Genomic DNA, 21,426 nt, shown 5'->3' with positions numbered 1-21,426 from the left:
TAAAAGCACATTGCAAGGTTTGCTGTTAGTATGGTGCTATACTCCCATATGGATATTGAAACTGCAGAAAGTAGAAAAATCAGAATAAAAATAGATTTGAACTGGGATTTGAAAACTAATAGTCAAGTTGATGACCTGTTTGGAAACTGCCACTGAGAAAGCCTAGTGGGCATTAAGGGACAGACTATATCTAGGAACTGATCAGAAATCCTGATCTTATAAAGCAAACGTGGCAGTAGGTCCAACAGACAAGCTTGGGTTAGTCCATTCAAGCTCTTATAGACAACTGAGAAACTTTAATCCCCAACTGATTCAAGTCAATGTAAAGATGGCGGGATAGGTGGAATGTGCCTCTACTTATGTTGTGGCATTTTAAGACTGAACAAATGACAAAATCAGACAAATAGGATGTGCAAATCAAATTTAAGAGCAAACAATGACCTAACATGTCAACTGAAGTTATGAACACACTAAATAATCCTGTGGAAAGCGGCAACCCAACGGAAGCCCATGTAAGGCATAAGACAGGAAGTGCATGCCCTCTCTTTGTCTGCACTCATGAGTTGAAAACTAGGCTATGCTGAGCTAAGCAGAAATAATGCCAACCGAGAAGAAATTAAAAGAGGAGGTGGTCTAACTTTTGATACGATTCCATCATATACATCCTGATTGGGTCTTAAGACGATGGGTTGTGGCCTTCCAGAACGGAAGAGGAGTGTTTAGGAGAAGATATAAAAGACGATGCAATGCTTTGTGCATTCAGTTAAAATCTTGAGATTTTGCTCATGTTTGTTCTTACAGCTTCTGTATTGAATAAGCATTACTCGCATCAGACTCTGAAGACTTCTTGAAGACTCTTTCTTGAGAACTTTTTGAAGACTTCAAGTTTCAGCCTTAAAGTGATACACGCATGAATGATTTTTTTAGATAAAGAAAGTTTTGATTTTGGATAATTAGTATGAAAAAGTTAGCTTGAAGCAACGATTTGATCTGCAAGTCCAATTTAGAATAGGAATCAAAAGCACCAAGATTCTTCACATAAGGTTTCCAATATGGTGCTATAGAACCAAGATGTGATGAAATACTGGTGAGTGACAGTGGCAGATGGCAAGACTAATTAAGTACCCATATCTCGTTTTATTTTCTTTGTACTTGGGAAACCTGAAAATTGACAGCATAAAAGTGATTTAAAATAAATAAATAAATACAACTAAAGCCCAGTGGCAGCATTTATAGTGAAAACAAAATAAGACCTAGCACCCTTGAGGTACGGCACAGGCCAGAGGGGCTTACTGAGAATGTAATTGCCAGTGCAGATAGACAAGGATGAATCTGACAGATCAACAACTGAACAAACAGCTGACAAAAAAGACAGTAGCACTCAGAGGGAGGCCAATATGATTTTGAAAAACTTATACAGATACCATCCTTCATTATTACACCTCCATATGGAACAATCTCATACATAAATGGGGTTTGTATGAAACTGAGGAAGTCAATCAACAGCCACTAAATTTTTCAGGGCATTTTTTGGTTTGTTTGTTTGTTTGTTTGTTTTTCACACAAGGGCTTTTCTACTGAAACACTTCCACATTCACACAGACTGCCTTCATCTGTTGAAGGGGCCACAGCTAACAGCGATTAACTAAAACCTCGCTGCTTTCACTGTCAGTGTAAATGTGTTGATTTCCACTCTGCCAGCCTCGGAAAGGCGGCAGTGCTTGTGAGATCTACGCATAATTCTACTACCAGGTTTGTCAATACACACAAGCTCCTTCTGTGTTTTTTCTTCCACTACTGACTTGCCAGCAACATTCACTTCCCTTGGCTCTACTAGTCTCGTTTACTACTGCAAACAAACAAAATATTACCTAAATTTTGAGTTTAAGAGGTGCTGTCTGCCAAATTTTGCTACATTTGGACTAGTCTGACTTACCAGATATAGACTATGGGTATAAGCATGTTTTATATGGCTTTGTCCTCCCCTTTGGGAAAGGTGTTTCTGAGGTTTTGATCCTACAGTAAAGCAGCCCTGCTAGTTATTTTTTGGTGAATTAGCAATTTTAATGACAGCACTGGCTCCCCTCTGTGCAAATGTTCCACCAAAACAGTTCTATCACGATTGGTTCAAAGTAATAAAAACAAGCTAGAGTGTCTTTTTTTTTCTCTATAGCAGACTGATAATGAGGCATAGCAAGAACATAATGTGCTGCAGAATGGTCTGGCTATGCAAGACTACATTTGGACAGATACAGGCTGGCTGTTTTCCTTTTTTGGGGGGTTTAATGGTATGTTAAGTTAATCTGCTGCTGCTTTAACCATGTAGTTTGAGCATTTACACAAGAGTGGCAGGGGTGTTGTTATTTAACTATCAGTAACAATGTGTATCAGTGTATTTCTCAAAATGTCAAACAATTAATTATAATTAAATTATTTGCGCTTTGAACTTTGATGTTTTGTAATTGAGATTTCCTTTTGTTGAATTCATTCTATCTCTATCAGTGTAACTGATCTAGTAGTTTCCTTCTTCATTAGCTCCTGTTTGACAAACAAATAGTCTATGGTTGCTGTTTGAGTGCATAAGGAAATGAATCCTTGCCCTCGTTTGAAGCAGTGAATAATAAGGCACTCTTTCATGTTAAAGAAATCTGTGTTAATCCATGTTGTTTTTCTTTGTAAATTATATTGTGCCCGTGATATCCCACTGAGATGAAGTCATCACTTGGGGTAGATTCAGTGTGGCATCAAAGCCATATTGAGTGCAGCCAGGGAATTCATTAGTGTCAGTGGCAATATGGACAACTAGAGGATACCGGATCCCTTATGAAGCAGCGGTGGAGTTTAGCTTATTAAATATTATTACTAACTCAGGAGTATTCAAGACCAATTGAGACATTAAAAAGCAACATATTGCAAGTTTAGTTGAGCTGTATTTTGGTCCTCCGATCGAAACTACGTGCCTGTCTTCTCAGTGCATCAAACTAGCTCAAATAGTTAAATGTGTGGGCTTGTTGTTCAGATACACAGCGATCCAGTCACCCATCTGTCTTCATCAGTCTTCAGTCAAAAATCAGACATACAGTTTGCAATTTTCTCATTACCCAACAAGGACTGCGGTGTTATTTTCTCTCCTTTTTCTTTTAAAATTCTACACTTAATGAGAGAAATACATTACTGTGTGCACAACCGCTGCTTGCACTCACTCTCTCTGTCTCTCTCTCTTCCTATAATAAAAAACATGCACTCCTGGCAGCCAAGGCTTCATTAACTCCCCCCTCCAGAGGCATGCATGCAAATGAACAGTGTTTGCTTTGCACATCAATGAGCCACGTCACACTGATGACACCAATGTGTCCTGCACACATGCACGCTTACACGTCTACCCAGAGTCATATATAAGCACATGTATACACTAAAATGTTCGTATAAAGAAAGAAAACAGGCAAAATAGAAGATGGTTAAAAAAAAAAAGAGGAGCAGTAGGGAGATAGACAGAGGAAAGATAGAGTTGGAGCAGCATGTGTTGTGTCTCCATCCATCATAGTGAGTGTTATGTGGCTCTGAGCTGTCTGGGTGCTGTGTCATTACATCCATAATGCCTGTTGCCTCTCACAGCACACACTATCAATCACATACGTGCACACATGCAGCACATGCACACGGCCACACACAGGTTATTGGGTTTTCCTGGTGAAATTAAACAGTTTAATTTTGCCAGTGCAAAGCCATCACTTGCCTGAACACCTTGTCTCAGTGTATCTAGCTACACTAAGTATCTGGGTGTTTCAGCCTGATATTTGCTCTGGTATCCTGCTGGGACAGTGGGCTGACATGAAGAGGGCCTGCATGCAGATCTTAATGATTGTGTAAATCTGGGATGTTCACATGTCTTGGTATTCTTACATCTCTTTTAAACATTACTGTAGAATGCACACCGAGACATGCACACTTTGATAGAGTTGTGTCAAATTATAATCGGATTACAATGATGTCCTGTATACTGTTGCCTTAGACATGCCTGTATTTAGGGCAAGAGATGAGATGAGATGGACTTTATTGATCTCTCACTGGGGAAACTTACAGCAGCGAGATACAAATGAAGGAGCAAGACAAGAAATACAGAAGTACAATAGGACTAAAAATAAAGATATAATAAAGACTATGTACACCTTTCACATGCACTGAAATGGCATAATGAATACACATATGGCTATATACAGATATGACATGATGGATAATGTACCCAACTGAAGAACACAATTCTTTCTCTCTGTATGTCTGATTTCCAGCCACCATTGTGCTGAATGAGCTGAGCTGGACGGAGGCATTGGAGGATGTGTTCAGAAAGAACAGGGAGGATGACCCCACCCTCCTCTGGCAGGTGTTTGGTAGTGCTACCGGCCTGGCCCGCTACTATCCAGGTGAAAAAAAAAAAAAATTAAATCTAAGAAAAAAAATGTCTTTGCTTCCATAAGTTGTTTGTATCTTCTCATTTCACACTAAAGTTGTGTATGTCTGACAGCTTATTGACCAATTATTAGTTGGTTGACCCATAATACAGCATGTGACTTCATAAATAAGCTTAATCTTGTATTGATTCTATGTGTGGTGACAGAGATGCTTTCTTTCTGCACTTAACTGCAGCAGTCAAGTGCTACTCTCTACTGTGTGAGTGTTTTCCCTGCCAAGCTATTTGTATTCATGAGCTTCCCTGTCATCATTGACTCTATATAGCTTTATGGAAAAGGTTTAATAAAACAGTCTAATATTCATAAATTTGCATTGGCCTTGGATTTATTCTCTGTTTCTTTTTCTAACCTCTTAGCATGCATGACAGGTGGTCACACACACTCTTGTGCTGGCTTCTTTTCATGGTGCCCCCCAGTAATAGTATACAGGTAGAGAGCAAGTGATTAGTGTCAAAACAAGTGAATCCAGTGCTTTGCATCTCAGATTAATATTTTATCCCTCCTGTTTACTTCCTCAAATAATGTTACTGAGCATAAAAAAATGTAATAATGTAGATGGTGTGATAAATTTAGGATTCCATCCAACCAAGCCAACTGTCATTATGAGACAAAATGTGGCTTTTCTTGTCTACGTAATGACTGACAGTGAGTCCACAGTGCTGAGTGGAATATGACACTGCATATTGCAGGATTTTGGCAGATCAGTGTGACAGTCAGATGCGTCAGAAATTAAACCAAAATAGGAATTTGTGTTTATTCCCTTGGACTATGATATAAAAAAGAAATATAGCACATTTACAACACATATCTAATCTTCTCTTATAGCCTCTCCCTGGATGGATGCTCGGAAGACCCCCAGTAAAATTGATCTCTATGATGTCCGCAGGAGGCCATGGTAAGAAAAGTGGCACCAACACGGATATTAAAAGCATCATTCAGTGTTCAGTGTTGGCCAGAATGAAAACTTTAAAAAGTAGCATTTCCTGGTTTTAGACGCAACTGTGGCTGCTTGGTAGCTGCATCTTTGGTTGCTTAGATGCAGGTGTATATGACAAAAACATTTATTTTTTGTTGTGTGTATGTCAAAAGTTTGGACTCATTTAAAGGTTTTCTTTATTTTCATGACTATTTACATTGTATATTCTCACTGAAGGCATGAAAACGGAATGTGAAACACACCTAGAATTATGTAGTAAACAAAAAAAGTGTGAAACTAGTCAAAACATGAGTTATATTTTAGATTCTTCAAAATAGCCACCCTTTGCTTTAATTGCCGCTTTGCACACACTTCACATTTTCTAGTATATTTATATTGTATATTGTTAAATTAATTGCTCCAAGCAAACCTGAATAATTCGAGATGATGTCATTTTGTTTCACAAATTATAATTATTGGAATTATCTGTGTTGAACATAGTTCAATGCATTGAGTACCTTTTTTTCCCCCATTTTGCTTACATTTACAACTATCAAGTATTGTTAATACGAATGTGATGATAAATCCATCCACATTGTCCAGCCATATATTATTATATTATGTCTCAAGGTGTAAAGTAATATTGTGTTATCTCAAAGTTAATTATTATGTAAATCACTGCCCTTCAACATTCAATGTCATTCAAAGTGTATGGGTTTCCTTGCCAGAAATGTGTTTCAATTTATTAACGTCCATCTAGGTACATTCAAGGAGCTGCCTCACCCAAAGATATGCTAATCCTCGTCGATGCGTGAGTTGCTTCATAATCTCACTGATCCATAACCTCCTCACATCAGTCATGATTTCCCCTGATTAGAATGCATGCCTTTCTAGATTCCCCACATAATGCAATGTATTTCCCAAAGCAGAAGCAGTTCTAATTACACCGAGTAAAATCTCACAGGACAGGAACTGAGCAATGAAAAGCTGTCAGGTTACTTTATTTAAATTATTTTTGGTCTTTTAGGAGTGGCAGTGTGTCTGGCTTGACTCTCAAACTGATCAGGACCTCAGTCAGTGAGATGCTGGAGACTCTGTCCGACGACGACTATGTCAATGTAGTTTATGTGAGTATTATTAAACCTTCTTCTTGCCGAATTTTTTGATGCGTGGCAATGGGGATGCAGCCCGAGAAAAGGGACAGAGAGTGAAAGATGGATTAATAGTGTGTGAATGGGCTTTTGCATTTGCACACCCATTCAGATACTTTCACATACATTTTCACTTGTCTACAATACACAACAGATGCTGACACACACACATACACGTACAAGAGGGGCAGAGAGATGGATGACAAGTAATGAAATATGGATTTCTCTCAGGTCTGGCCACCCTGAAACAGACCTTTAATGAAATACCCACTGCTCTATTTGGTGTACAGGATTAAAACTCTGTACTTCATGCCCCCACCCCACCTTTAGACCCACAATTGCGGTCACACGTCCATTCCCACTGCTCCTGGCCGAATTAAAAGTGCACCTCTGACTGAAGTGAACCCCGGAAACAGTCATTCATCACCCTCTTGATCCCTCCATCACTCGTTCCTTTTCATCATTGACTCATGCAATTCCTCTAAGCATTTCACCATATAGCATCCATTCATCTCTTTGTGTCAATGAATGATCTCCCAGTACACTATGCGTTTCCACTCCTCTATACGCAATTCCACAACTTTCCTCCCTCCACTGTTCCCACTTTCTTTCCCTTCGTTGCCACTTTTCTCACTCACCAATCACCTCTGTCCTTCTCCCTCTACACCATTTCATTCTACGACCATCTATTCTAGGCCTTCAACGTTGGTGATTACACTCAGAGAGAGCCAATCAGGAGACTGTGTGATGCGTAGAGGGGTGCCTGTGGAGGTGTTTATTGAGATGGGTCTTTATAGTGGTTGGAGCTGGCTTCGTTCTCTCCTCGCCCAAAGACAGCCATTCAGACTCTGTTTCCTCTCCCTGGGGACCCTTTGTCTTGGACACAATGTATTCTGCTTCATGGTGGACTTGTGATTCTGCAAAGATGTGCAATTATCAGAGTCTGTTGTGGAGCTCAGTGCGTGTGTGTGTCTGAGAAAGTGAGATGGAACGAGAGGGAGAACTTCAAAGAGTGAAATCCAATTCAACTTTGACTGTGAACTTTTGAAATTTTCCTTCAAAACTGCAGGGCAGCAGGACATTGGGAACACCCGTGGATGTATTAGGGTGATAAAAAAGATTATTTAAATTTATTACAGTTTGGCTGTGTAATTGCGGAGAACTGGGAACACTGTGTTACTGCTACAGTCAGCTTACAACCAAGTAAACAATATACCTACATATTTAAAAAAAATACTGTATGTGGAGATAAGTCAGTGCATTCAAAATATGGTTAAAAATCATCCTCTTTACACAACTATATGAGCAGGTAACAAAGAGAAGTGCAGTCGGTTCAAGATCATCCAAAAAGCTTCATAACCTGAACAATTTGGATGGTAATTTTCTTTTTATATTCTTTTTAACAGCCTGTATGATTGTGAAATTGTTGCTCTATGTTGACATATTGTTGCACATTTTCAGATCAGAGTGATGTAACAGGAAGGATACAACAATAAGGCATTTTATACTGGAATTAGAATTGTCATCCTTCTGCTGCTCAATATCAGTTAGCAAATGGTAAATCAGTGGCCAGTTTGTTCCGACTCCAACAAAACTTATTCTTTCTCTCTGTTAGTCTCCCTCTGCATCTGCTTCTTTCTGTCATGGACTCACTCATTCATACACACACACACACACACACACACACACACACACACACAGTGCCCTATGTCTGCCCCTGAGGGTGTTGTTACCTGTCACTAAATCATTAGTCTCTGATATCACCCATAAATCGCTCCTCATTAACAGTAGCCCAGGGACTAAGTTGGCATTTGGTCACGGAAGATGCTCACACTCTTCCTTAACAGCTGGGCAGGTCAGAGGACTTGCTGATGGCTGCCTTTCTGCCTTTTTCTTTCCTTGTCTGTCCTCATCTTCTCGTTTTTTTTTTCACACTTGTGTTCTCGCTTCCTCCCCCCCCCGAACCTATCACCTCACTGAGCCTCTGTCATTTTTATCCAGCCTGCTCAGCCATGTTAGCCAGTGTCAGTGCTGTTAGCCGGTGTCAGTGCAACGGGCATGCCAGAGAGTACTAAACCAGAATAGCAGAGAGTCCGGTGGGATTAGAGCTTGAAGATTAGCCTTCTCTCTTGTGTCATCACTAATCCATTCCCAAGGCCAGGACCATCACACACAAATTTAAGAACCGTTGTAATAGGATCACAAGAGAGAACAGTGGAATTTGCAGCATGCCGCATTCACATTTCTGGGCAAGACCAATACTACTATCTCACAACACAAGATTGTGTTTTTAATTGTAATTGCACAATATACACATCCTTTGTTTTTTGTATATAATGGACTCATCTAGAAAAACATATTTCTAAATACTATATGATTGATGTGTCACATATGCTGTGTGGGCTCATTATTTTCTATATGAGATGCAGTCTTGTATGCACACCCTCCCCCTTCTCTTTTACAGTCCTCTTCCTCTCCCTTTCTGCTCCTCACCCTCACACATTCCCTCCTCACCTTCCTCACTTCTCCTTTTAATAGATTATGCGATAAAAGATCCCTGTCTGCTCTTTGCGGGCAATTATGGGAACTTCCTTTGTGTGTGTGTGTGTGTGTGTGTGTGTCTGTGCATGCGTGTGCGTGCCCTACATGCGTTCGTGGGCGCTCACCTTGATTCAGTCTTTTTTGTCAAACCACAGCCAATATGATACTGCCTCTCAGTTCAATAGAGATGTGTATGTCTGTTATTGTCATTCTGAAAGGAACTTCAAGGCGGCTGTGCTGCCTGAAAACACACACGGACACACACATACCCACGCACACAAACGGTCAGGGCTCTTTTTGCCTCCCTGCTTGTCTGTGTAGATCAGTGTTTTCAGTGTCGCTATTGGCCATCTCACAGAGACACATTGATTAGTCAAGATCGATGAGGTGCGGTATTGTTTTAGAAGAGTTCTGAATCACTACTACACTACTCTGCTGTCCCATGTCCTTCATGCACTGTTATTAAATATTCTTTTCTATAATGCAATTTATTCTGTCATTTGTATTTATTGTCATTGGGAACACTTTGAAAATGCCCTTTCTCTTCACTCTAGGCCAGTCTAAATGGGTCAGTTTGGATGTTTATCAATGAAAATAAGGATTATTAGTTTAACTTGGAGCACCGCTGAGTATAGAAGCCTGGCTTATGTTAATAGCACGTTGAGTATTTGTACATGTATGTGCTGTGGGGTGGAAATGAGGTCTCACCTTTAAAAAAAAAAAAAAAAAAAGGATGGTGTTGCTGCCTAACCTCGTTTTTATATAGCAGAATCTTGTTTCCATGGGTACCAAATCTTTGAGCACCAAGGATGTGAAGCAATTAGTGGGGCTTGATGAATGTGTCTGTTTACCACTCCTGATAACAGCCAAGGCCAGGTGGGAGTGTTTGTGTGTCCTGTGTGTGTGTGTGTGCGTGCGCTGCATTTGTATAATTGCTACATGTGCACACATGTTGTAATTGCACTAATAATTTGCAGGTCGTAACTCTTGTGCCTCTTCCTCCCAGTTTAACACCAGGGTGAATAAGACGGCATGCTTCGACCATCTGGTTCAAGCCAACGTGAGGAACAAAAAGCTGCTGAAGGATGCTGTGCAGAACATCACAGCTAAAGGAATTACAAACTACACAAAAGGCTTCGAGTTTGCTTTTGAGCAGCTCTCTGTGGTGAGAAGAAGCGTGCCAGCTTGTCTGATTTAAGTGTGATTGAGAGCACAAGGCCTAAAACAAGTTTTGAATGAATGCTGCCTGTGATGCCGCCATAGTTCAGCAGCCTTGGATTGTTGTCTTTCATCGCCACCTGCTGGTTGAATGCACTACCTTGACTCAACTGTCTGAACAGTGACAGAAACGGATTATTACAGACTAAATAATGAAGAATGATGTGGTCAACTCTGAACCTGATGATAAAGTAGGTTAGATATGTTGCAAAGTTAGATATAATTTGATATTACCTATTCCTAACAAACTACAGTTTACCCTGTAAAGCCCACTGTTGCAAAAATGCATCAGCTTAATTTCATATATATATATATATATATATATATATATATATATATATACACACACACACACACACACACACACAAATATTGAAAAAATGAGCAAAAACATCCATTTTTTTAATTTAAGTAGTTTTTTTTTATATTTGGGTTTCCATACATTATACATTTCTGTTTAGTTTTATTTATTTATTGCACTTTTTTTCCCCATATTTGGGTCTTACAGGGTTAACTGTGAAGTGCAACACAAGATGAAAGGCAAGCACATTTTCAAATCAAAGTTTTTATTCATTGTGCACCAAAATACATTGAACTTCTCCACTTTGGGGCATCATTCTTCTGCACATATGACATGAATTTTCAGTAGTGGATAATGAATTGACTGAAACAGAGTTGAAGATGCTTATAATTAGACAATCTAAACAGCAAGTGAACCGAAAGTTATTTGGACAGCCATTAGTCATTTGGCCCAAATTTTAGATTGCACACAAAGCTAATTGACTGAAAGTGTACTTAAATAGCTAAAATAGGTAATACAGTAATCAAGACCCTGTTTTTTTTTCTTCATCTAGACTAATGTGAGCAGAGCAAACTGCAACAAGATCATCATGCTGTTTACTGACGGAGGAGAGGAAAGAGCTCAGGCCATACTGGAGAAATACAATGCAGACAAAAAGGTATATAAAACACACACAGAGTTCTGTTTCCATCATTACAGAGCACATTGTAATGTTTTCCACTGATTTCCTGGTGACTCAAACAACAACTACCACTTGCTTATTCCTAAACTGTGCTGTAACCTAAATCTGATTTTGCACCTATTCTGAAGCACTGTCTGTCTTAATTTTAATGATTTACTTCATGGGGACTTGTGTTTTAATCCCCAGATGGAGGTTTGTCCCCAAAATGTAACCATATTTATGTCCCCACAACATGAATAATTCAAATACGCACACATCAACACAAACTAGAGGGTATGATACCTTTTGGAACTCCCTTTGGGCTGAAATTTCCGTATGCGCATCCTCTTCACCCAAAAATTTATGCAGAAGCCAGATGACGTTTTTTGCATTATTGTTAAACAAAAGCCTGCTCACACATGCACTGTCATACACAAGCGGGTCTCAGATGAGCATTTAGACGGGGGTTGCGCGCACACTTCAACACAATTATTGTCAAAACAAGACGTATTCAGAGGAAACGGCATCAAAGGATATAATGACAGTCTTCAAGTCAGACGTTCACAGATGCAATAGAGTATTTTTCTAGACTGAGAACATGTTTTGCCTGTAACACTTTGCTTTGACTATATTTGATATGAATTATATGTGAATAATCTAATGCATTTAAACTATCTGTTCAACATATTTTTAGAGATGGTGGGGAATATAAAATGACCTTATATGGGGGATTAGACCGTTGCTAGTTAGCTGAAATATGTGTTAAATGAAGATAAACCGTAATATTTAAATAGCTTATGTGATAAAAAATGCATGTTTTTTAATATTATGCTCCAGGTGAGAATCTTCACCTTCTCAGTAGGACAACACAACTATGATAAAGGACCCATTCAGTGGATGGCCTGCTCCAACAAAGGTACAGCACACATCACAACGCACATCAGTGCTGAACTTTGTTGTCAGTTTGTGACAGTATGAGACAACGTTCTGCTTTTCAGTGGACTAGGTGTGATGAGCGATTTCACATACTTCATTTTTATATTTTGTCCACCACTTCAGGACATCCAAGGGCAGAATTTTCTAGTACACGTAGTATAAGAGTGTCTGAAGAGGGCAGAATGATGTTGAAATGATAAAAGACATTATTTTAGGAGGAGCAGCCCGCAGGTCTATTTGTCATCTGCCCTTCTTAAACATCCCTGGCCAGATGTTTAAAACATTAGCAGCTTAAAAAGGGATGACTGCTCTCAGAACACCCTGTGGAGGAGTGCAGCAGGAGAGGACAGAGGAGAGGAAAAGAATCTCATCACACTGGCACAAGCAGAAACTCTGATCAGCAGTTATCACATGTGCGTTTCTGTGTCTAAAAACTCAACACAAGGACACAACCATGATGCAGTCGACTGCTATGTGCTATGTGCTATGTGCGTGCCTGTTATCTATTGCTTCTGAAAGATTTAAGTGTGATTTGTTATCCAGGCTACTTCTATGAGATTCCTTCCATTGGCGCCATCAGAATAAACACACAGGTGATTTTAGAACTTCTTTTATAATTTTCCACATTCATCGAGCATTTAAAGTATGAATTTTATCAGCAATGAAAGAATCCGGGGTCGTGTTTCCAATTTAGGAGTACCTAGATGTCTTGGGAAGACCCATGGTTCTAGCAGACAAGCAGGCCAAACAGGTCCAATGGACAAATGTGTACCTTGATGCTCTGGTATGGCATTATGTTTTTTGGTAGCTCATATCACCTATTCATAACCTGCAATGAAAACGATCAATGAATCTGTTCAGCTCTACTTAGAAATATTGCTGAATGGTGCTTTTGCTTGACCTCTCCATCAGGAACTGGGTCTGGTCATCACTGGAACACTACCCGTCTTCAACAGAACCAAATATATGGACGACAGGAATGGCGAGGTGCAGTAAGCAAATGCATGAACGCGTGGTGGGTAGGGTCGGTCCGATGAATGCATTTTTCCTCATCCTCTCTTTCATACCTCCCATCAGCACCAGAATCAGTTGATTCTTGGCGTAATGGGGATTGACGTGTCTCTTGATGACATCAAGAAGCTCACGCCACGCTTCACAGTGAGTTGAACACCCATGTGTGATCACATGCATGCAGACAAACACATTTGTCGCACCAAGTCCTGTGACTTCTGTGACTCATTTGTCAAGATCTTTGCTGAGATGTTTCCCTGTGGAGTAATTAGTTAGTGATATGATTTCATTAGACGGGTTGTGCTTTCCTGGAGTCTATGCAAAATCATACACAAAAAAAGAATGCCCTCGTTATTACCTACAACCGCATTGTTCCATGTTCATGTTTTAGGGCCACTGAGGCTCTTTGTTTACATGTTTTTAACAGCCATTACCAGTGGTTTGCCTAATATTAGCGTCATGGGGTTTTCTGGACACAACAATTCATTTCCCTCCCCTCTGTTCATCTTTTTTTTTGCCAGATTGGTCCAAATGGATATTACTTTGCCATTGATCCCAACGGATATGTTCTGCTGCATCCCAATCTCCAACCGAAGGTACGGCATCTGGCCCTATGCATCACTTTGTGTGGCTCAGCGGGTCAATGTCTTGAAGCATTACATTATATTTTGACTCTTCCACATGGTTTCACAGTAACTGCTTGCTCTCAGTGAATAATATGCAGGCTAGCAGATGGCGGAGGCTCTTTACAAACTTTTCCATGTGCTGTCACCTCATCAATCTCCATAAAGAGAATCCATTCCCCAGTTAGAGTATGACTTGATATCATCAGCCCTCAGATATGGGCTAGAAGGTCACGTCTACCATATGGGATTAAATAGATATGCAGACTTGGCCGTGCACTGGCATATATATTTAAGAATGAGGGATAAAAAGACCTTCTGTGGCATATTGTAGAGATAACATGTTTTAAAGTGAAAATACTCCACCCCAGACTGTAATTTCATTAGCTCCATCATGAGAATGTATCATACTGCTGCTGTTTGTGTTTACTACTGTACAGACATGAAGTTTTCCAAGCTAAAAGCAGAGTTTTTTTTGAGGGTAGCCTTTACTGTATTTAGTTTTAGCCAGGTATATTGACTAAACATTTTAGTTTTATTACATGAAAAAATGCTTTTACAAGGCACAAAGTCAGAATTTGAAGGAAACACTAACACCTCAACCACAAACTAGTAAAATGCCACTTAACATACCTACTTTGATGCCGCCCGTCTTGACCTGCCAAAGGCCCTGAATAGTCGGTTACAGTTTCTCAAATAAAATGCAGCAAGACTTCTAGCCACTGGCAGGTATTAACATGTGACCCAGTGTAAATTAGCCGTGACCCCACAAAAGGTTCCAGCCCACTTTTCAGCAAATCCCACTGCAGCTCACCACCTTCAGCCTGAGGCAAGCGAGCACTGAAAGCCTGCAGAAGAGCCTCATTCTGCTCAGAACTTCAGAACTCCCTGAATCTAAAAACTTTTGATCCATGGAGACACACTTACATCCCATCTATCAATCCACAACTAAATTCATCAAGACAACATCTAATGGATCCAGTTATTTTAATTCCCAGTTTAACAGGCTTTGTCGATGCGTTAATCCACATTCTGTCAATGCATAATAATTTAGTTATTAGTTTATAACTGCAAAATAGGATCCTGAAAGTAACATGAACAGAGAAGTTACTTTTACAGAGAAAAAAAGAAAATGTGGCAAAAGAAAATGCAAAGCTACACATGATTGTTTTCTTTGTGTTTGTTTGAGTGGAATATTTCTTTTGTTTTTTTGTTCCCTTCCAGTATTTTGCATCAGACGGTAACAAGTTACGTGGGTCAAAGTTGTGTGTGGGTGTGTTTATGTAGAAACACTTTTCATAATGGACTGGGCTGCAGCTGGAAGTGACACAATGTACGCACTTAAAACCATGTGTGTTCCTTCAGTGGACCGTGAAACCCCCACTTCCCCCACAAGTTTTTTGCAACATCAAAACTCCTCACTGTGCATCTTTTCATAATTTCCCTAGAAAAGGATTCGTAACAGGAAGCTCAGGCTGTATAATAAGTATGCTGTCACTTTTCATGAGGTGAGATTAAGTAGATGTGCTCTAGAATGCAGAAGTAGATTCTAAGGTAGACGTGCAGAGTCTCTGTATTGCAGTCTGATAACGATAACTGTCAGTAGATATAGTAGCAGTTGCCGTCGGTAACTGTCGCTTGTTGCAGGGGCTATGCATCCTCTTGTATTCCCAATCCTCCCAAACTGCAGTGATTTCTTCTGCTTGTGATGATTGCTCTTGTTATGGAGAGTTTTATTATTGTGCAAGTGTGTTTTGTAATTATGTATTATGTGTTTGTGTTGATATATTTTGTGATAGGGTTGATACTAAGAAAAAGCAAGTGCCTAATCATGGTGATTTGTCTGACTGTCTGAGACCCTAAATCAGAGCCAGAAACTGTAAAAACAGTGAGAATAATTCCATTTTCTATATTTCAGTACTCTATTTATGCATCGTGTAACCTACTGTTCCATCTTGAAAACTGATCAAATTTCGGCTTAAAATTGTGATGTGTCATTGAAATTGCTTTATTCTACATGTCTCATTTAAAAACATGCTAGAAGTAAACCATTTACATCAGATTCTTTTAAAAACAAAAACATCTGTGTGAAGATACATTCAGCATGGTGAAATTTCTTTGTAAAGTTGACATGCAGGGTAGTGTGACTTTGTATTGCAGAGGAAGTTGATCCCATGGTGATGTAACAATGAAAAAAAAACCATCCAAAAATGAGGGTTTAGGCTGTTTAAAAGGGAAAATGGTGTAAGGCATTTCATGACACTTTAATGCACTTTTGAGCTTAACAATTTAGCTTTAAAAACATGAAAGAATAATAGGGATCCACGTGGTAAAGTACTACAAAGGGTTAGACTGAGTTGTTGAGTTGTAGAGAATGTGTTTGGTGCAAGTCAACAGTTTAGTGCTGATTTCCAAAAAGCTGTTCTCTGTAGTTCTCTGTAGCATTTTGCCTCCTTTTTCCATGTAAACATCTCTTGCTGCACTTTGGTTTTAGAAGTGCAGCCAGTTTTAGTGGGCTGTAAAAAAAAGTACAGTGGGAAAGCAAAGAGGATAGAAGTTGCCATTTCATTGTTTTACAATTATTCTTGTGTTGATGTCACTAATAAGATAATGTGACTTCAGGTTTATTCTCAAATTAGTTTATAAAAACACTTACAGCAGCCTTATCCCGGTATCCCACAGACAAAGCAGGCATTCTCAGAATTACATCATTTCAACATGACATTTAAATGAGCCATTTTTCCCTTCATGCCTACGTATTATGAGGCTCATAGTCTCACTGAATCCACCAAATGGAAGATGTGAACACTGATAGTGAGCTCAGATCCTCCCAACATTTCCTTTCTTATTTATATCACAAGATATTTCATATTAATCACACACACCTCCCCGGCTGCAGCAGTTTTATTTTGATCTCACACCCCAGATCACCTCCAGAATTCTCTTGTCCACGTACAGTACTCTCATTTTTTTCTAGCCTTTTCTTTACTCTTCCTTTCTCATTCCTTGTTTCTGATTTGATCTCTTTTCTCTTTGCAATTCACACCATGTCGATGTCCTCCCTTTTATTTTATCTCTTCGCATTTTCTCCTGTCTTACTGCATGTTTGATGTTTCATTCTGTATCGCCCGGTGTTGTACCGCTTGATCTTTCATTCTTTCTTTTCTCATTTTCATGTTGAGATGCTTCATCTTCATCATCTACCTTTGCTGCTTCGTTTCATTTCACTTACCGTCAAATGTAAGGAACTCGACTCGTCTTTGACTGTAAATGATTATTTTGCTTGCTGCTCCTCTTGTCTGGGTGCTGATTTACATTTTATTAGTTTTTTTTTTGCTTTGCTGTGATTGTTTCTCTCACATCCTTTGAAGTCAAAATTAATCTTCCTTGAGGTAGTATATTACAAAATTCACAAAACTATGTTGAAAACATCACATTTAGCTTTGCTTGCTTTCATCACATTACCCTACATTTTGAGTGAGTGAATGCTTTGGAGGACAGACTAGTATCAGATTCCATGTACTGCTGTTTTATAGAGAAGCACTAGATTACTGCTACTATTTTATACCACCATAAAGCCACTCAGACGTATAGAGTTTTTAAGAGGGGACATTAACAGAGTTCAGTGTCACTTTGTATCAAATCTGCTTCAGCAGTGTCTGGTGTCAGATATGTTGTCAAAATGCTGCCATATGGTACCCTTTGTTTTTTATGTCCCTGGATTTGATTAGATTCACGTGTCAAGGAAAATGGTTGTCATGAATGGACAACAAAAGAGCACTGTGGTGCAAATAGGTGAAGTCATGCTTTTCACAGTCAAATGCCTACCTGGTATTGTTTATTACCCAGGACAACATTATACTCTGTGATATTGTGTCGTTTTTCTCAGTTAAATATTTAGTGCTCAAAATTCTGGTTCATCTCAAACATTTTGGATTACAATTCACTGAAAAATGTCAAGGATTTTCTCGATGTCCTCAGCTGTGTGAATAGTCACTAACTGATAGCTACAATAGCCACTTGTTTTTGAATAACCGTATCCTGAAAGAAAATGAGAAATTACAGAGGACACTGTTACAATGCCTAAAAGCAGCCACAATGACACATAAGAGTGCATATTTATTTATTTTGTCATACTAACGTGGTATTGCAGCTGGATTGCAGTTAGTTCAGAGTCGCATCTTTTTTGATATTAAATGGTTTCAATAATAACAGCCCCGAAAATGAAGATGTACCTGAGCATACTGATGATGAAAAATGAGTTTTTGTACCGTTCTTGAATCAGATAATTTCAAAGCGGAACCGAATCAGAGGCAATGACATGGTGCTACGTGTTCAGAATGGCACAATGGTTCAAATTTGTAGTCCCAAGAGAAGTTAGGATTGATGAGAGAATCTCATCACCCCAACTGCTCCTATAAACACCAAAGCAGTTTTCCGCGAATAACTTTGAGAGTCAGACGTTCTGACAAACACACATGTTGGCCTTTAGCTGCTGTGGCCGTGGCTGGAGAAAAGGAAAGAGCTCTTGATATGTTTCGCAAAAGGTGATTCATGCCCTGAAAGTCTTTAGTTTGTCCAGAATCAGAACCGCTTCAGCTAAACAATTCACAAAGCTCTCAATCATAGATTAGTGCAGTGATCTTTGTGCGCAATCTGGGTTAGAATGACCACAAGTACATGAGTGATTGGTGGTTATGTTGCTGACTATTTGGGGCTTGTTAGGTGTCGCTAAGTTACAGCAGTCTTTATGCAAAATAAGACAATATAATGTAATACTATTACTCAACTTGCCTCATATTAGTGACCGTCCACTCTGTACCTGTAACCTCTGCATTAGCAGCACTAAGATGCAGAGAAATATTCTTCTCTGGTGATGGGCAGAACCATCCATTAAAACCACTGAAAACTGGTCCTCTGCATATTGTATCATTTTTCTGTATCAACTCAGCAGGCTTTAGATGAAGAGGATTTAGAAAGAGGGTTTTTAACATGAGAAAAACTGCTTCCAGTCTAACTCAGCATGAGCCCAAAGTAAGGGTTTCTTCTCTGTTTTGCTCGCAACGATCCTTTTATGTGTCGTTTGATTGGTTTGTGTATAGTTTTATTTGAATTGCGCCAGAATTCTGACTGAATTATTATCCGTTCCACAGAATCCTAAATTCCAGGAGCCTGTTACTCTGGACTTTCTGGATGCCGAGCTGGAGAATGACATCAAAGTGGAGGTAGAGCATGCAGATATATGGAAATCCTCCCCCCCATCAAACACACAGATGCACAGCTGCATATGCATACATCCAGACAGGTATCCAGGTGCCAGATGTCTCGTGTCTCCTCATAAAGCTGCTATCTGTCCCTGCGAGTGATTTAACTAGTGTCCCTAACTTGTTAGCATGAGGTTATGAGACAGACCATTTTCACATTAGCTGATACTCAGTGAATCAGGTCCAGTGACATCGTCTGTTTCTTCATCTCTCCCTGCAGATCAGGAAAATGATGATTGATGGTGAGACAGGAGAACAAACCATTCACACTCTGGTGAAAACTCAGGATGAGGTAAGTGAAAATACTGGAGGGGGCTTTCCATTTTAATTTAGAGCATTTTGGTGAACTTAAATTTGTTTGGATGGTGTGAGAGTTGTTGATGTAAAATAGACAAATTGGGGCAGACATATGAATGTATTTTCGATGCAATTTAGTGCATAGCATTAAGGGATTAGTGAGGTTCCTTTTGCTGTGTTAAAAATAAATTATGATTAAATGATTCAGCCACACTTCATCTGTTGAAACTGTTGAAGTCTGAAAACTTTGCACTTTCTTTTAAAGAAAAAATATTTTTCACAGCTGCATACAGGAATTAATGTTCTTTTTGCACTGAGGATAGGTCAGACTTTCTATCTACTTAGACAAAGTGAAGACAAACATAAACAGAAAATACAAATGCATTGCTGACAATGTGCCAGACGTCAATGTTTGGGCAGAAAACAGACTCTCTAGAACACCACTTTTCACAGAATGTTTTTGAAACAATAAAGAACAAATAATAAGGAGCCAGTCACACATTGCATTAACATTACAGAGCATTTTCCTGAATGCTACTTTTTTGTGTGTATCATCTTTGGCAGAGGTACATAGACAGAGGAATTAGGACGTACACATGGGCACCAGTCAATGGAACAGATTACAGGTGAGACGTCTGTTATTGCTGAAGAGTCGCCTGTTTGTTTATGGTTGATTAAGCTGTCTTTATGTCAAAATAATACCACTAACTACTGAGACTACTGATGGAGGATGCTGCTTAAACCAACAGGGGTCACTCTCTTGTTTCTAACATCGGGCTCTGGTCGGATCATCTTTTGCATTTCACTGAACATGCACAACAATATGTTCTATTATTTGGAAAATATTGTATGCTTTGAGTTCTATTTGATTTGTATTGAACTGCAGATTTGTTTTCCCAAAACTGTTTCTGTACTCAAGTGAGCTCCAACTCCAAAATTCGATATAATTAGTGCGACTATCTTTGTCTTTTCTGCAGCCTGGCCCTCGTTTTGCCAAAATACAGCGAACACTTCATTCAAGCTAAACTGGGAGAAGACATGATACAAGCCATGTGTGAGTAGCTTGCAAACAAATCAATAAGGTTTAATTTTGCTGGTGCCTCGCAGCCGACTCCCATGCATACTTTCTTTGAGTTGCACTCCTGAGGATCTCCACTTGCTTCGTGTTACTCGCTCCTAGCTGGAACCAAAGCCACTCCTTTGTATTTGCTGCTGAGATCAGCGAATCCCCACAGTGCTTTTCTTTTGTAGTGTAACCCAGTGGTCAGTCGGCCTGCACTCCCACACAAACTCTTCCACATGCTTCCCTCGCTCCCATACCCAGCCCAAGCACTGGGCCTTTTGATCTTGTCTGCATTTTGCTCCTCTGACCTCCTTCGCTCCTTTCGTCTGGCCCTTCTTCTGACTTAAGACAAAACCAAACCTCCCTCATCACCTCATTATCCCCTCTGCTCTTCTGTTTGCTGCAGTTAACTCTTTGAATATATTTCCTAGATTCTTACTTAATGATGAGCTACTTAAAACAAACATAGTTTCCTCTGAATTGTTATCTCTGTCTGTCAAGCTGTTTTTCTCGGTCGCTGTCCTCACCTCACACTCTTTCTTCCTCCTGATGTCCCTCTCCCCTCGCTCTGTATCCTTTTATTCTTCTTCTTCGGCCTATTTATTTATTTATTTATTTATTTTTGCTTTGTTTGTGCTCCCAAGGCTGTCTTGCCATATGATAAAATCTGGCTGCTTCTATCAGCTCAGAACCAAGCGAATACACCAGTCACTTATAAATCACAAGGACAAAACTCTTTCAAACAAGCACATACTCGATGTGCAGTGGTCAGTCCTTGTACAAGCCTTTGCTTTTCGATTCTGATGGTGAATTTTTCTCTCTCGTCCTGCTTCTGTGTCGGAATTTCGCAGCTTCTGCTTGGGGCAAGTACTCACTGTTCTGTGTCCTCTGTCCTCTCCTTGCCATGTGATGACCCTTTGTTTGCCTTCCTATATGTTTGCATGGTTAAATTTCTCAGCATGTCTGGTGTGAAAG

At 39.6% G+C, this 21,426-nt stretch overlaps 1 protein-coding gene across 1 annotated transcript in view; it reads left to right on the top strand.

The window, feature by feature from the left end:
• Nucleotides 1–21,426, top strand: part of LOC110949757 (voltage-dependent calcium channel subunit alpha-2/delta-1) — a 60,595-nt gene that overhangs the window by 29,548 nt on the left and 9,621 nt on the right. The window contains exons 7-21 of the mRNA XM_051952068.1: nucleotides 4,290–4,421; nucleotides 5,295–5,364; nucleotides 6,146–6,196; nucleotides 6,413–6,512; nucleotides 10,084–10,242; nucleotides 11,150–11,254; nucleotides 12,095–12,173; nucleotides 12,737–12,786; nucleotides 12,888–12,977; nucleotides 13,106–13,180; nucleotides 13,726–13,800; nucleotides 18,981–19,052; nucleotides 19,312–19,383; nucleotides 19,953–20,014; nucleotides 20,366–20,442. Of these exons, the coding sequence (XP_051808028.1) occupies nucleotides 4,290–4,421; nucleotides 5,295–5,364; nucleotides 6,146–6,196; nucleotides 6,413–6,512; nucleotides 10,084–10,242; nucleotides 11,150–11,254; nucleotides 12,095–12,173; nucleotides 12,737–12,786; nucleotides 12,888–12,977; nucleotides 13,106–13,180; nucleotides 13,726–13,800; nucleotides 18,981–19,052; nucleotides 19,312–19,383; nucleotides 19,953–20,014; nucleotides 20,366–20,442 (1,269 nt within the window). The remainder of the gene's footprint in view (nucleotides 1–4,289; nucleotides 4,422–5,294; nucleotides 5,365–6,145; nucleotides 6,197–6,412; nucleotides 6,513–10,083; nucleotides 10,243–11,149; nucleotides 11,255–12,094; nucleotides 12,174–12,736; nucleotides 12,787–12,887; nucleotides 12,978–13,105; nucleotides 13,181–13,725; nucleotides 13,801–18,980; nucleotides 19,053–19,311; nucleotides 19,384–19,952; nucleotides 20,015–20,365; nucleotides 20,443–21,426) is intronic.

Source organism: Acanthochromis polyacanthus, chromosome 8 (genome assembly GCF_021347895.1).
Source record: "Acanthochromis polyacanthus isolate Apoly-LR-REF ecotype Palm Island chromosome 8, KAUST_Apoly_ChrSc, whole genome shotgun sequence".
Taxonomy (NCBI): Eukaryota; Metazoa; Chordata; class Actinopteri; family Pomacentridae; genus Acanthochromis; species Acanthochromis polyacanthus.
This window is presented reverse-complemented; position numbering and strand designations above follow the sequence as displayed.